This window comes from Pimephales promelas, chromosome 5, assembly GCF_988280905.1.
Source record: "Pimephales promelas chromosome 5, fPimPro1.hap1.1, whole genome shotgun sequence".
Classification (NCBI taxonomy): Eukaryota; Metazoa; Chordata; class Actinopteri; order Cypriniformes; family Leuciscidae; genus Pimephales; species Pimephales promelas.
Window position 1 is genome coordinate 41103751 of NC_142773.1, and position 16391 is coordinate 41120141.

A 16391-nucleotide genomic window follows, 5' to 3' on the forward strand; every position below is an offset into this window, starting at 1 on the left:
TTGAGTCAGCATAAATGGTCATTTTTAGCTGGTTTGGAGGTTATAAATGTCTATATCTCGATCTAATGTTCCCCTTTGCAGGCTGCCAGAGAAAAATATTCTCAGTTCAGCTTAATTCGACAGGTCCACAATTCATACCTGGCAGCAAAATTATAAAATAAGCATGGTCAGCAGAAGGAGGTCAGTGGAGCGATGAAGGTCAGAGGTCAGTCCTCCTTTCAACAATGAAGAAGAGGTCTTTATTCCCAGTGTGAAAGACGGGACGACTAAGGAGGATTGGGTTCTTGCTCAAAACTGTTCCTAACTTGATAAGATAAGCTATTAAACAGTTATTTAACAATATATCAACCATTTTTTTTATTCAACCAAAATAATAATAATAAATAACTACAAAATAATTCTAGAAAAAAATAATAAAATATTTTTAAACAATGAATAATATTAATAATTAATAAATTCTTGTATTAATTTTATCCATATGACTATATTGTTATATTTATTTAACAATATATCAACCATTTTTTTTATTCAACCAAAATAAAAATAATAAATAACTACAAAATAATTAATAAAATAATTTTTATTATTAATAAAAATTAATAAAATAATTGAGCCAGCATAAACGGTGCATACAGCAGCATAAAGAGCCGTTTCACAGTCACACACACACGTCCATAAAGCTTATTGTCTGGGACCTCTGAGGCCTAAAAAGGTTTAACCGTCATATGCCATAAGAGTGAATTTCACAAAAATGTCCAGGTCACATGTCACTCAAAATGAAATGTATTGTTTTCTATTATAAATTATTACATGACTTGGTGGAATTCCAATGTAGAATGCGGTCTGTGATTTGTTGATAAGTGTAACACACCGTTGCCAAGCAAAACAGAGCGTTGCCATGGACGCAATTCAGAGACGGAACAGACTATTTTCTTTAGCGGAAGCCATACAATCAATAAACTCCTTTTTAAATCAATATTTTGAATCAAATTATTGATTTATTTGGTAGGTAGCCATGTAATAAGCGGGATAATGTATAGCAAGGCGGTTGTTATAGCGAATACCACCCGTTCAGGCTGATTTAAGGATTAGTTCACTTTAAAAAAAACTTTTGCTCATAATTTACTCACCCCCATGTCATCCAAAATGTCCATGTCTGTCTTTCTTCAGTCGAGGTTTTTGATGAAAACATTCCAGGATTTTTCTCCATATAATGGACTTCAATGGGGTCCAAACGGTTCAAGGTCCAAATGAGAGTTTCAGTGCAGCTTCAAACTTTAAACGACACCAGACGATGAATAAGGGTCTTATCAAGCGAAACCATCGCTAGTTTAAAAAAGAAATACAAAAGTTTAAGTTTTATAAGCTCAAATGCTCGCCTTGCTCTGTTCTGTGATGCGCGTTCATGACTCTCCTGTTCGAACTCGTTCATCAAAATGAACAAATCTTTTTTCGAGTCATTTAAAACAATTGCCAAAAAAGATTCGTTCATTTTGACGAATTTTTGAAATGACCGATCGTTTCGCTTGATAAGACCCTTATTCATCGTCTGGTGTCGTTTAAAGCCCTTTGAAGCTGCACTGAAACTCTCATTTGGACCTTGAACTGTTTGGTTCCCATTGAAGTCCATTATATGGAGAAAAATCCTGGAATGTTTTCATCAAAAACCTTAATTTCTTTTCGACTGAAGAAAAAAAATACATGGACATCTTGGACGTAAAATAAAATATAACAACACAAAATAATGGTAATTTTATCATTGAACGGCCAAAAATCTAAATATAAAATTAAATAAAATTTTATTAAATACAAATATTAAATTTTTCAATAAATTATGCCATGCCAGTAGATAGTAATAATTCTACTAGCACAACTTTCTAGTCATCAACACTGACATAACATGATCAGTTGACGGCACTTTATAATGGAGCATGAACTTAAAGGGTTCATGCTCCAAATTGATATAAATACTGTTCGTTATCTCACACAAACCGCTCGTTTCGTGTCTTAGGCCATCAATGTGTACTTACATTTACGAGTCATTCAATGTTTCATGTTTAATTTGGACTTCTCTGTGCATGCTCTTTGAGGTGGTGACCATAGACCTCCATTATATGACTGATAGACAAGAACGGTTTGACCTAAAAATATCAAAATTGAAAATACTGCGAAAACAAAGACACCTACATCCTGGATGTCCTTGAGGTAAGATAAAACATACCAAAATTAATTTCAAAGTGAACTATCCCTTTAAGGAAACCTTGATGAAGGAAGTGTAACTTACAGTTGAACTCAGAATCGATGGTGTTTCCAGCCAGCAAACTGTGGATTGTGATTTGATAGATGATGTGGATGAAGAGGAAGCTCATACTGCAGAAGCATAAAGACATCAGCAAGCGCCCCGTGTGGCCTGGAGGAGAAACAGCAGAAGAACAACCGTTAGCTTCAGTCAGTTTTCTGATTCATTTACCTCAAACTTACTCATGGAAGTCATAGTGGTTTTGTCATTATTTACATCCTCATTTCTTTCTTGAAAAACAGTTCCCCAGAATACAGAAAAAAAAAACAGCATAAAGTTTTTGGAATGAGTAAATTACGAGAGAATTGTATCATTTTAGAATTATTCCTTTATTGCAGAATGATTGTCCATGTGATAAATGTTTTGCAAATCATTTTGGACAAAAATATCTGCCAAATGACTTGATGTTTGTTAATATTTCATGCAAATGCGAGAGTTTTAAGACCAGCACAAATTAATGCATACATCAAAAACACATGCATATCAAATGCTGCGGTACACGTTCAGGTTTTAAAATGCTCAAGAGATGTTTTATTCTGGTTATGCATGTGCACTGAAAATGTTTTATCAATACATATGAATTTGAGGTCAATGGATTTTGGACTTTTAATTATAAACAAGCAAGAAATACACCAGGACTCTTATTTTGAAAAGCATATGCATTGCGTTCAGCTGCTCATCAAGAAATTGAGATAAAATGACAACCATCATACACTAATTAAACACCATAAAGTAAAGTTTGTCATAATTCATCAATAGTAGATCAGCAATCGCTTGACATTTTCATTGTTTGCGAATGCTCCGAAACCGCGAGCCTGTGACATGTTTTCACTTTGAACGTAAAGCGCTAACATTTATTTAATTAAATCATCTGCTTTTGAAGTTTATCAATCACATTAAACTGTATCACAATTCCAGTTTTTCCGTCCAAAATTCCAAACAGACTTTTGTTTTACCATTTAAGAGATTAAAGATAAGACTAGTTCCAGACTAAAATGCATGTTTAAACCATTCTAACTAAAAGCAATTTGCACTGACATATCTTAAATTTTTTTTTAAAAAAATACAGTATATATATTTATGTATAAATAAACTAATACAATTAAATATTAGCTATATATTAAAACTAATATAAAATTAAATAAAAAATGCTAATTACTAACTAATTTTTTTTGTTATAAAATATGTTTTATTATAATATACATTGACATATCTTAAAATATGTGAGTGCCATTGTTTTGTCTCAAGATGCACTAAGAAATGGGTTTTTTTTATGGCAAGTTAATAAAAGCGACTTAATAAAAGGCTTAATCTAAGCCCTGTCTGGATCTAATCCGCTTCTAGATCTCAAACAAAAAAACTAAAAGTTGAGAAAAATCAGAATACACAACTCAATGAAAGCGTGGCTGTACTGTGTTTATGAAGCAGCTCCAGCTATCGGAGATGATGCTAATGGAGCTTGTGTTACTGCTTTCCTTCAGCAGAAGCGTTCGGTGTTGTTCTTACAAGACTAACAACAGCTAATCGTGAAAGCCTCTTTGTTTTAGCACTCTCAAATAGCATAACACCAAGGTCAAATGAAGTATTAAAGTATTTTTAGAGTGTTTTTCTCTACCAACAATCGATATTTTCCGATGCGGCGCAGGCCTGAGCATGGCTGTGCGAACCATCACATGTAATGCGTCCTAATGGAGATCATTTTAGCCACAAGTGAGACATAATCGTAAGAATCCAGACGGTGAGAAGCGCTGCCAGATACGGCTTGTCCTGATTTACTCTATAAAACACATTTGTGTTCATTTCTCCCTAACAGAGGGACGGCCTTGTAAGTTTATGTGTAGTTTAGCAAGCAGATCTCTGCCAACACCCTCATTCATGTCACATATTTCATCCACATTCAATAAGGTAAAAAAGCAACACTGCATCTCTCCTGACTGCCACTTTCAATTGACTGTGCACTTTTTTCCACCTCTGCGGCAACTTCAGCTTTCATTTGGGGCCTCAAAGACTCCAGGGGCCCTTTAACCCTGCAATGCCTGACATATGAAATAACAATCAGGGAAAAAGTAGAAAAAAAAGGGGTTCCAGACTAAAATGCATGTTTGAGCCGTTCTAACTAAGCAATTTGCACGGACATATGTTAAAATAAAATAAATAAAATGTAATTAAACATAAAATAAAATACTAAAATAAAATATTAGCATATATATATATATATATATATATATATATATACATACACTAAACTATAATAAAATATTAGCATATATATACATATATATATATATATATATATATATAAACTAAATAAAATAAAATATTATGTATTTATATAAATTGAAATAAAAATGCATGAACAAATGTTTTAATTTTTTGTTACAAAATATATTTTATTATACATAATAAATGATATATATATATAAAATGAAATTAAACACAAAATAAAACAAAATAAAATTATATATATATATACACACACTAAACTATAATAAAATATTAGCATATATATATATATATATATATATATATATACATATATAATAAAATATTATATATTCATATAAATTGAAATAAAAATGCATGCACTAATTTTTTGGTTATAAATATATTTTATTATATATAATAAATCATATACTGTATATATATATATATATATATATATATATATATATATATATATATATATATACAGTATGTGTACATATCTTAAAATATGCCAGTGTCTTTTGTCTTGAATGCAGAAAAGAAATGTTTTTTTCTAAGGCAAGTTTATAAAAGCTACTTAAATATCCAAACTGAACAGGGGGTTGCGTTGCAGATGTATATATTATTTGATGCATTAGGTTTTTCTTGCTAATTTAGTGTGATATAGTGAGAATATGGAGGATAAACACAGCTCAGTTTTATTCAGAGGCCCAAACTGAGGATAAATATGCAATTTTGTGCAGATACTGATATGTATATGGCCAAAAGCACAGGGTCAAAGGTCTAGGCCCGCGTACGGATGTTACCGGAAGCCAGTGATTACAGTTTATAAAGTTATAAATATGGATATTTTTCTTACAAATTTGCATGGCTTCGCTTCAGAAGGCCTTTATGAACCCCATGGAGGCGTATGGTATGGATTACTTTTATGATGGATGGATGCACATTTTTGGGCTTCAAATTTACCATTCATTAAAGCTGGGAAGAGCCAGGATATTTTTAATATAACTCTGAAAGAAGAAAATCATATAAACCTAGGAATGGCTTGAGTGTGAGTGAAATATGGGGAAATTTAAACTTATGGGTGATCTAACCCTTTAACCGCAGAATCTCCTTCAAGAGTATTTTGACATATAGAAATTAAAAATCAAGGTTATTGGTTCGATTCCCAAGGAACGCACATGTAACGCTTCAATGCAGAGTAATTTGCTGAAAGCATCTGTCAAATGTGTAAAAAATAAATATATTGTACCGGATAAGACGCAGAGAAAGCTTAAATAGCATCTGCCTTGGAAGGAAAATAAAAGGTTAACTTTATTTTTGTCACGTACTGGAAATGTGTGGGACCTCAAATACACACAACACTTGATAATATCAGACAAAGATGAATCAAGCCAAGAGAAATACAACATAAAAAGTCACTTTATCTCGCTTATCTATATTCTTATCTATATTCCCAATAACTGGAAGGTTCCACGCTTAACAGAACCTGACAGAAGACATCGCTTCACCTCAGTGTTTGGATAACATTACAGAAACACACAGCCAACATCGCACAGCTTCACACATCATAGATAAAACACTTGCCAGAACTGACAACACTTCCAATTCTTCTACACTGACAAACATAAACATTTTCAACCTTCATAAATCAGTGGACTTTGGGTAAAAATATTCCTTGAATCATAAGATTTAATAGTTAAATTATATATATAGTATGTATATACACATATTTATGTATATACAGTATCGAGGGCTTGGAGCCAGAGGGGCGTAAGTGGCATTTTGGGCGAATATGAGTTCTTTATATCAAAATAAAGGTCTCGATGAGCTCCAATGGTGCCAAAAATACCTATCTGAGATCAAACTGTATTGAATAAAGCAACTAAAAGGCTTATCTGACGTATTTGATTTTTTTTTTTTTTTAAGTTTTAGAACATATTCATGTTTTTTTGGGTTTTTTTGACAATTTTTTGACTTAAATACTCATTCATGTAAGTATGTCTGTGGTTGCAATGTTTCTGATTTAAGGTTAATAATACAGGTGATTGAAGTGTGGTCAAAATTTTGTTTTGTCTCTCCTGTAAATATATGTTTATATATATATATATATATACAGGAGAGACAAAACAAAATTTTGACCACACTTCAATCACCTGTATTATTAATTATTATATATATATATATATATATATATATATATATATATATACACTTCAGAAATCACCCTATTATTGTGATTTTTACTTTTTTTATCAATGTTGGAAAAAGTTGTGATATTTTTTTCTTTTTATAACCATGTGATACTTTTTTCAGGATTCTTTGATGAATAAAAGTTTACAAAAAAGAACAGTATTTATTTAAAATAGAAATATATACACTGTGAAAACTTTATATTTTCAAGATTTTTCAAAATTAACTTATTTTAATATGATATTTAATATGGTTCAAATAACAAAATATTTCGGGTTTCTGTTGTTAAATTACATTTTTAATTTCAATGAACTCAACATTTTTAAGGCAACCAGGTAACTTAATTTTTTGAGTTAAACTAAAAATAATTTAATATTTTTTTTACAGTGACGCACACAATAAGTGTTTAAGTATAATTTTTCAGACATAGGTTATACCTAAACTGTGCATAAAATTTGAACTGAAACGTGACCAGAATGTAAAAGTGAACTCAATTCTATAGAGACTATCAATTTATGTTATCATAGGAACAGAGTCGTTCATTCAAAGCCTCTGAAATGTTTTGTCTGTCGTGAACAAAGCAAAAACACAGACGTGCATGTGTGAATGGGTTTGCATGCACCACTTTTTCCACAGAAACCTGCAGGCATTTCTATTTTCCAATTGCATAATGAAAAATCTCATGTTAACAGCACTAACAGCATCCCATAATTGTTTTTTTTTTTAAATATTTCCAACATTTGCATAATCCCACAGCCAGAATCCCAATAAGCCCTGATGAATGTGTGTGAAGCCCAGCATGCATTGCTCTTATATGAGCACTGGTCTACTGAACTATTGATGAGTTCGAGTAGACCACTTAAAATGTCCAGTCCTCTTCCTCTTTCCTCTTATTCCATGAAAACCTTCTCTTATACATAATTAACAATCGGCAAACAAGCATCCGAACACACCTCCATGATCAGAGCAGAAGTGGACCATAAAAACACTGTCCTGACTCTAATGTACATTACATTACATTGAAAATAAACCACCCTTACTGTTCAAAGGCTTGGGGTCAGTAAGACTTCTTTTTAAGCCTTTTATTAAGCAAGTGCCAATTAAATCGATCAAAAGTGACAATAAAAAGATTTCTGTTTCTATATTATACCAATATCTTTATACAACTTATCAAAAAATCCTAAAAAATGTATCAGGAACAATTGTTTTCAACATTGATAATAATCATAAATGATTCTTGAGCAGCAAATCATCATATTAGAGTGATTTCTGAAGGATCACGTAACACTGAAGACGCTGAAAATTTCAGCTTCGATCACTGAATTTACAGTCTGCAATATATTCACATACAAAACGGTTATTTTACAGTATTTTTGATCAAATAAATTAAGCCTTGGTGAGCATAATAAGAGACTGTTTAAAAATGTACAACGTTTAACCAGTAGTGTGACTATGACTAAATTCAAAGTATTAATTTCACCATGTTGATTTGTTTCTAACATGCATATAATTCGACCCTGGACTTTCTGTTCAACCCCAATTGTTACATTTAAATAATGCACATTATTTCATATTTAAAGGAGTAGTTCACTTTTCAAAAAACGTTTGCTGATAATTTACTCGCCCCCATGTCATCCAAGATGTCCATGTCTTTCTTTCTTCATTCGAAAAGAAATTAAGGTTTTTGATGAAATCATTCCAGGATTCCAGGATTCCAGGATTTTCTCCATATAATGGACTTCAATGGGGACCAAACGGTTCAAGGTCCAAATGACAGTTTCAGTGCAGCTTCAAAGGGCTTTAAACGACACCAGACGATGAATAAGGGTCTTATCAAGCAAAACGATCGCTCATTTCATAAATAAATAACAAAGTTTAAGTTTTATCATGGGCGTCAGTTTGGTTTGAAATGTGCTGGGGACAGAGACGTACTCGGAAGGGCATTTTCAAAAGTGCTGGGTACAATGACGCATTCATTCTTTTTTTGTCTTTCGAGTAGGTCATGTTTTGAAAGACGATGTCCTGTAGCTTCCTGATGTACATAAATAAAAATGAGCACAATGTCCGAGTATAGTGAGTATATAGAGTGTATACGCCCTATATTGCATATGTACAGTGATGGTCCAGAGGTAGAATGTTTGCCTAGCGTGTCGGGACTCGGGAGGTTCGAGGTTCTAATCTGCACTCGTATATAGTTTTTTTCCCCCTCATCAAAACCAATAATGTTTATCAGTGGTTGTATATGTTTTGATGAGGGGGAAAAAATATACGAGAGCGGATCAGAACCCATGAGAAACAGGGACACGTTTGTGTACATTTTAATTTGTGCTTTCACCGGAACGAATCTCCGCAACGGATTGAAGCGTGCTTCCGAGAGAAGACAACACATTTCAGTGCTAGATCGCCTGTTATTTAACAAACAAATGAAACGCATTCTGTTAACTGGAGATGTTTTATTTGTATTGGTACATCTGTGCCGAAAGATGTTTCAAAAGTGGTGGGGACAAAATCGACCCTGGCAAAAAGTGGTGGGGACATGTCCCACCCGTCCCCCCCGTAAATGACGCCTATGAGTTTTATAAGCACAAATGCTCGCCTTGCTCTGTTCTGTGATGCGCGTTCGTGACTCTCCTGTTCGAACAAATCTTTTTCCGAGTCATTTGGTTGATTCAACGAATGAAATGAACGAATTGACTCGGAAAAAGATTTGTTCATTTTGATGAACGAGTTCGAACAGAAAAGTCACGAACGCGCATCACAGAACAGAGCAAGGCGACCATTTGAGCTTATAAAACTAAAACTTTGTTATTTATTTATTAAATGAGCGATCCTTTCGCTAGATAAGACCCTTATTCATCATCTGGTGTCATTAAAGCACTTTTAAGCTGCACCGAAACTCTCATTTGGACCTTGAACCGTTTGGTTCCCATTGAAGGCCATTATATGGAGGAAAATCCTGGAATGTTTTCATCAAAAACTTTAATTTCTTTTCGACTGAAGAAAGAAAGACATGGACATCTTGGATGACATGGAGGTGAGTAAATTACCAGCAAAAGTTTTTTTAAAAGTGAACTACTCCTTTAAGAGAGTGACATAGCAAAAGTGTTTAGGATCACACGATTCAAACCGAGTTGATGTTTCTCTTTTATATTGGCCTCAACAGACTCTATTATGGGCGATCAGTCTCAGTGGATTAACACAGATAATGTTCTTCTCAATTATTCAGCGTGATCAGCACACCTTCCTTACGCCCTAAATCTGGATTCTCCTCTAGGAGCGCATGAAGTTCTTCCGTCTGAACGCACACCTCGACTCATGATCTACAGCGCTGTAGTCCTCTCAGTGAGTGTTGTGTTAACGCTTCCGCTCCATTACATTCTCTGCATGAGGCTCTAAAGCCGGTTCAGGAGAAGACGGATGCGCTCCGATAGGGAAGAGTTAGTGTCGTGTGGCGAAGCGTCTTACCTTGCATGGTGATGCTGGAGGGTTCTGGGAAGAGAGGGATGAGGAGGAGGTAGAGGAGGTAGATGAAGGACAGTACATTGTACCTGAACAGACATGCTGTGGAGAGAAGATAGAAAAACACATTATTAGAGTAATCTAGAAGAAAAAGAGCACACATACTGTATTATACATTTTTAAATGATGCTCATATAGATGAGAATATGTTCATATAGAATAGCTGGATAGACAGAACGATAGACAGAACGATGGATGAACGATAGAACGATAGGTGGATAGAACGATAGATGGATAGATGGATAGAAGGATAGATAGATAGATAGATAGATAGATAGATAGATAGATAGATAGATAGATAGATAGATAGATAGATATATATATATATATATAGATATATATATATATATATATATATATATATATATATATATATAGATATATATATATACAGAAAGATAGAACGAAAGATAGAACGAAAGATAGAACGATAGATAGATATATATATATATATATATATATATATATATATATATATATATATATATATATATATATAGATAGATAGATAGATAGGTATATATATATGTAGATAGATAGGTAGATAGATAGGTAGGTAGGTAGATATGTAGATATATAGATATATATATATATATATATATATATATATATATATATATATATATAGATAGATAGATAGATAGATAGATAGATATATATATATATATATATATATATATATATATATATATATATATATATATATATATATATACATACATAAATATATAACAAAAGATAGAACGATAAATAGAAAGATAGAACGACAGACAGACAGATAGATAGATATATATATAGATAGATAGATAGATAGATAGATAGATAGATAGATAGATAGATAGATAGATAGATAGATAGATAGATAGATAGATAGATAGATAGATAGATAGATAGATAGATAGATAGATAGATAGATAGATAGATAGAACGATAGAACGATAGAACGATAGATAGATAGATAGATAGATAGATAGATAGATAGATAGATAGATAGATAGATAGATAGATAGATAGATAGATAGATAGATAGATAGATGGATAGATAGACAGAAAGATAGACAGAAAGATAGACAGAAAGATAGAACAAAAGATAGAACGATAAATAGAAAGATAGAACGACAGACAGACAGACAGACAGACAGACAGACAGACAGACAGATAGATAGATAGATAGATAGATAGATAGATAGATAGATAGATAGATAGATAGATAGATAGATAGATAGATAGAACGATAGAACGATAGAACGATAGAACGATAGAACGATAGAACGATAGAACGATAGAACGATAGATAGATAGATAGATAGATAGATAGATAGATAGATAGATAGATAGATAGATAGATAGATAGATAGATAGATAGATAGATGGATAGATAGACAGAAAGACGGATAGATGGATAGATGGATAGATGGACAGAAAGATAGAACGATAGATAGATAGATAGATAGATAGATAGATAGATAGATAGATAGATAGATAGATAGATAGATAGATAGATAGATAGATAGATAGATAGATAGATAGATAGATAGATAGATAGATAGACAGAAAGACGGATAGATGGATAGATGGAACAACAGACCAATAAATCAATAAGATCAATAAATCGGACTTCAGGATTATCAGATATCGGTTTTCAAAGTGTCACTTCAGGTTTGCACCATTGTGGATCTGCCATGATTTAAAGTACATATTAATAAATAAACACCATGAAATTCTGTAACGCGGATTTAAAACCACTTGTATTTTGAAAGTGCTATATGGATTTGACATATACTGTATTATTAACATTTTATGTTTAATATGGCCGTGAGAATGCAGTCTCGTTTACAGGCCTTTATCCCAGAGTTTTCCAAACTTTCCTGATTCTATCTTTCCATGGCTTGATTTGAACCTCTTCTTCAGCTCGACTTGTTGTTAATCTCACATGTTTGCCATTTTATGAGCAGATACTGGGAATATTACACACACATATTTCACAGAAGACCTTGTGTGAACCTGACAGCAAATACATCCTATTCTCTGGAACTGTCCAAATACAACAACAGCATGCCATTACATCACTTACAAATGTAAAAACAGCCGAAATACTAATTATATTGGTCAAGATTGGTAAATATCCAACATCTCGACAAAACCCACATTTTTGACAGAAAAAGCAGGAATGAGAACGAAAGTGCAGGATTTACATCCGCTATTATCAATAACAAGAGTCGTAAATATTGAACCACAAGCACAACATGGAAAGGTGATATTAAAAAGAAAACTAAAATCCAGTATAAACACAAACGGTTTATGTTCACATTAAATAAACGACTCTGAGGAGACTCGTTTGTGCCAATTATGGATGCAGTTATTGTAAGGAATTTAAGGATTCTGCCTCAGATTTAACGATTCCAGACCCTCAATGATTCCATTAACGAGTGTTCAAGTCCTATATAATATAACTATTATGCTTTAAAACATATTATTACAATAATAAAAAAAACCAACTAAACTTTGAACAAAATTGCACTTAAATAATACATCCTTGAATTCAATGCAATTCGTTCTGGATAAAAGCATTTGTCAAAAGCTTGAGTGAATAGAAAACAATTAAAAACCAAACACGATGACCATTAATATTTAAACACTGAAATGAAGAACCAAAAATGTAAGACCCTTTTTTCAATATTAACTCAAGTACCCTGTACAGCCGACGCTATTGTTAAAATAGATTAAAATAGATATTAAAATATATAAATACTATAATATAATAAAAACAATATCTTATACACACCCGCACATTACAACCCTGCTGTAAAAATAAATAAATAAATAAATAAATAAATAAATTTCAAATTCTAATGAAAAATATTTGATTAGAAATATATATATATAATTTCATTATGCATTGCACACACACACACTTAACCCAAATTTGGGTCAAATATGCACAAAAATGTTGGGTTAAAATGTAATTTAAAATTTTAACCCAACTTCAACTTTTAACTGTACATTTTTTAATTACATTTTTAACCCAACATTTGGATTTTTCCATATTTGACCCAAATTTGGGTTGAAGCAACCCAGCATTTTTTAGAGTGCACACACACACACACATATACGTATATATAAAATTGTGTGTGTGATGCACAGTAGCCAACAGTAATGTATAAGATTAATTAACTATCAACTATGTGCAACAGAGATCATATAATCTGGAGTCTGTAAAAATATTGAGCATTTGACAGAAAAGTGCTGTGGCCTTGGTTCATGCAGACACACACACACACACACACACCGGTGCGAGAGCGAGATAAGTGCAGGACCACTAAACACAGAGATGGAGGCCATTAAACGCAGTCTTGGAGATTACAGCACAGACATTCATCCTGTTAATAAAACCAGCAGCGGACAGAACACACACCAGTTTAATCCGGACCGCGTCACCTGAGGCCACAACCCTCACACACTCCAAAAGTTCAAAACATGATGTGAGTTTTGCACAAGCAAACAAGAAACCAGGGCAAAATATGAAAATGCATTTTTTTTTTTTTTACAATATTTCCTTCTTTTTTGGACTAATGCAACACCTATAGCAGCGCACAAACACATCTAATCAGATATTTTCTTTTTAACATGATGTTCTGTCGTGGACAGTTAACTTGAGATGATAATGAAAATGTGGCTAAATCTAAATCCCATCTTAATTCCTTCACGACGCCTCGGTCATGTAATTCCTTGAGTAGCAAAACCACACTGACCGCGTTCAAACCATGATCCATCTCAGGAATAATTAATGTTTCTGGAGAACTGAAAGCCTTTCAGAAGAGCTCAGAGTGACAGCAGGAGAACGACTACACTTTACACACTTCTGTTCTGATTGAAGACCTTCCATAGAATTCAGCCTGTTCCTCAGTTCACAAAAACAAACTAAATGTTTATTTAGAGTATCAAAAAAATGTGTCAAATTTGTGTCAATAATGAAACAAGTGAAGTCTTTATGAGTGAGTCATTGAATCATTCAATATACATTTAAAAACACTGATTCTTCCAGTAATGAAACAAGTGAAATCTTTATGAGTGAGTCATTGAATCATTCATTCAATATTCATTCATTAAAAAACACTGATTCATCCAGTAATGAAACAAGTGAAGTCCTTGAGTGAGTCATTGAATCATTCATTCAAAAACACTGATTCATCCAGTAATGAAACAAGTGAAGTCTTTATGAGTGAGTCATTGAATCATTCATTCAAAACACTGATTCTTTCAGTAATGAAACAAGTGAAGTCTTTATGAGCGAGTCATTGAATCATTCATTCAAAACACTGATTCATTCAGTAATGAAACAAGTGATGTCTTTATGAGTGAGTCATTGAATCATTCATTCAATACACTGATTCATTCAGTAATGAAACAAGTGAAGTCTTGATAAGTGAATCATTGAATCATCCATTCAAAAACACTGATTCATTCAGTAATGAAACAAGTGAAGTCTTGATGAGTGAATCATTGAATCATTCATTCAAAAACACTGATTCATTCGGTAATGAAACAAGTGAAGTCTTTATGAGTGAGTCATTGAATCATTTATTCAAAAACACTGATTCATCCAGTAAAAAAGCGGTCTTTATGAGCGAGTCATTGAATCATTCATTCAAAAACACTGATTCATCCAGTAATGAAACAAGTGAAGTCTTTATGATCGAGTCATTGAATCATTCATTCAATATTCATATAAAAATATTTACTCTCAGAAAAACAGGTACAAAATCTGTCACTGTGCATTTCCTTTTCAAAAGGTCCACCTTTCTACCTAAAGAGTGCTTTTAAGTAACTTAAAGGCACAAATATTGGTGCCAAAAATGTACATAATTGATCCATAGAAGCTTTTGAAGGGTATCCCATCCCAGCGGCAGCTTTTGTACCTTTTTGTCAGAGAGTGAATTATTCAATCAAGAGTTTTTAAAAAACGATTCAAATTAATTACATATACTTTTAAATATACTGTTTTGTTTAGTTGTTGTCTATTCAGAATCGTGACTTCTATATAAAAAAAAAGAAACAAAAGTGACCTAAAGATCTCTTGATCTGAGAGATGTTAGTGCTGACGTCTGAACATGAGCATTTATTGTTCCTGTCCGTCCTCTGTTATGTTTCCAGCGGATGACCTTTGCTTAGTACTACTTCAAGCGAAAAAATAAAATCATCAAATATTAAAGGTGTTTACGATAATGGGCAGCCGATTCTTCTCCGCTCTGATGCCACATTATTAATTCATGCAGTTAAAACGACTTTCCACCGATTAATGGAGATGCTCCACGGCTTGGCAATCGCGTTTGGAAGAAAAAAGAACGAAATACTTAGGCTGTCGAGAGATACATTACCATCTTATAGAGTGGATCTTATCTATACCTATAGGAGGAACCCGAGTGTGTGTGTGTGTGTGTGTCTGCGTGCATGTGTCAATTTCTCAGGGCTAATTATACATAAATAAGAGGAAATGTGAATGTGGATTAATTGTGGGCAACCACAGATCTGATGAAGACCCTTAAACACACTGTAAAGCTTCTAGATTAATATCATGATGGTAAAAGCGACCGTAAGTACCAACAGCATAAAACACATCAGCAAAAGGGATAAAACCTTCATCAATAAGACGTTTTTAATTATTTGAATAACATGTTTTCAAAAACACACACCGTCCCTTCATGCATTACCATTATTTCACGGTAAAAAAAATTAAATCATTTATCTTGCGCAGTATTTTTGTCTTGTTTTCCAGTATAAAATTCCATTTATATATTAAAAATGCATTTTCAAAATTGCATTTTCTATGCACGAGTCTCCTCTTATATATATATATATATATATACACATATATATATATACAGGAATGAATTGATATGTTATACATTTCAGAGCAGGTGTCAAAAAATGAATAATAAAATGTGTGGGGGAAATGTGAAAATGTCTAAATAATGATAAAAAGGACACAGGATTAAATGGAATCAATCAAAAATTAAAAATAATTAATAAAACAAAAAAACATTCTTAATTCAAAGGTCAATGGTATCTTCAAAACACTGAGGGTTTCAGTGTATTACTCTGTCAATAATATAGAAACACAGAACAATTCCACACACACACACACTGAGTAAAATCACAGGAACATAACAAACAA

The 16391-nt window shown here is 32.6% G+C and overlaps 1 protein-coding gene across 2 annotated transcripts in view; it reads right to left on the reverse strand.

Annotated features, from left to right (window-relative positions):
- Window positions 1-16391, reverse strand: part of piezo2b (piezo-type mechanosensitive ion channel component 2b) — a 116122-nt gene that overhangs the window by 98002 nt on the left and 1729 nt on the right. For both annotated transcript variants that reach the window (XM_089131546.1, XM_089131545.1), the window contains exons 2-3: window positions 10163-10258; window positions 2285-2410 (exon numbers count right to left, since the gene is read on the reverse strand). In XM_089131546.1, the coding sequence (XP_088987672.1) occupies window positions 2285-2410; window positions 10163-10258 (222 nt within the window). The remainder of the gene's footprint in view (window positions 1-2284; window positions 2411-10162; window positions 10259-16391) is intronic.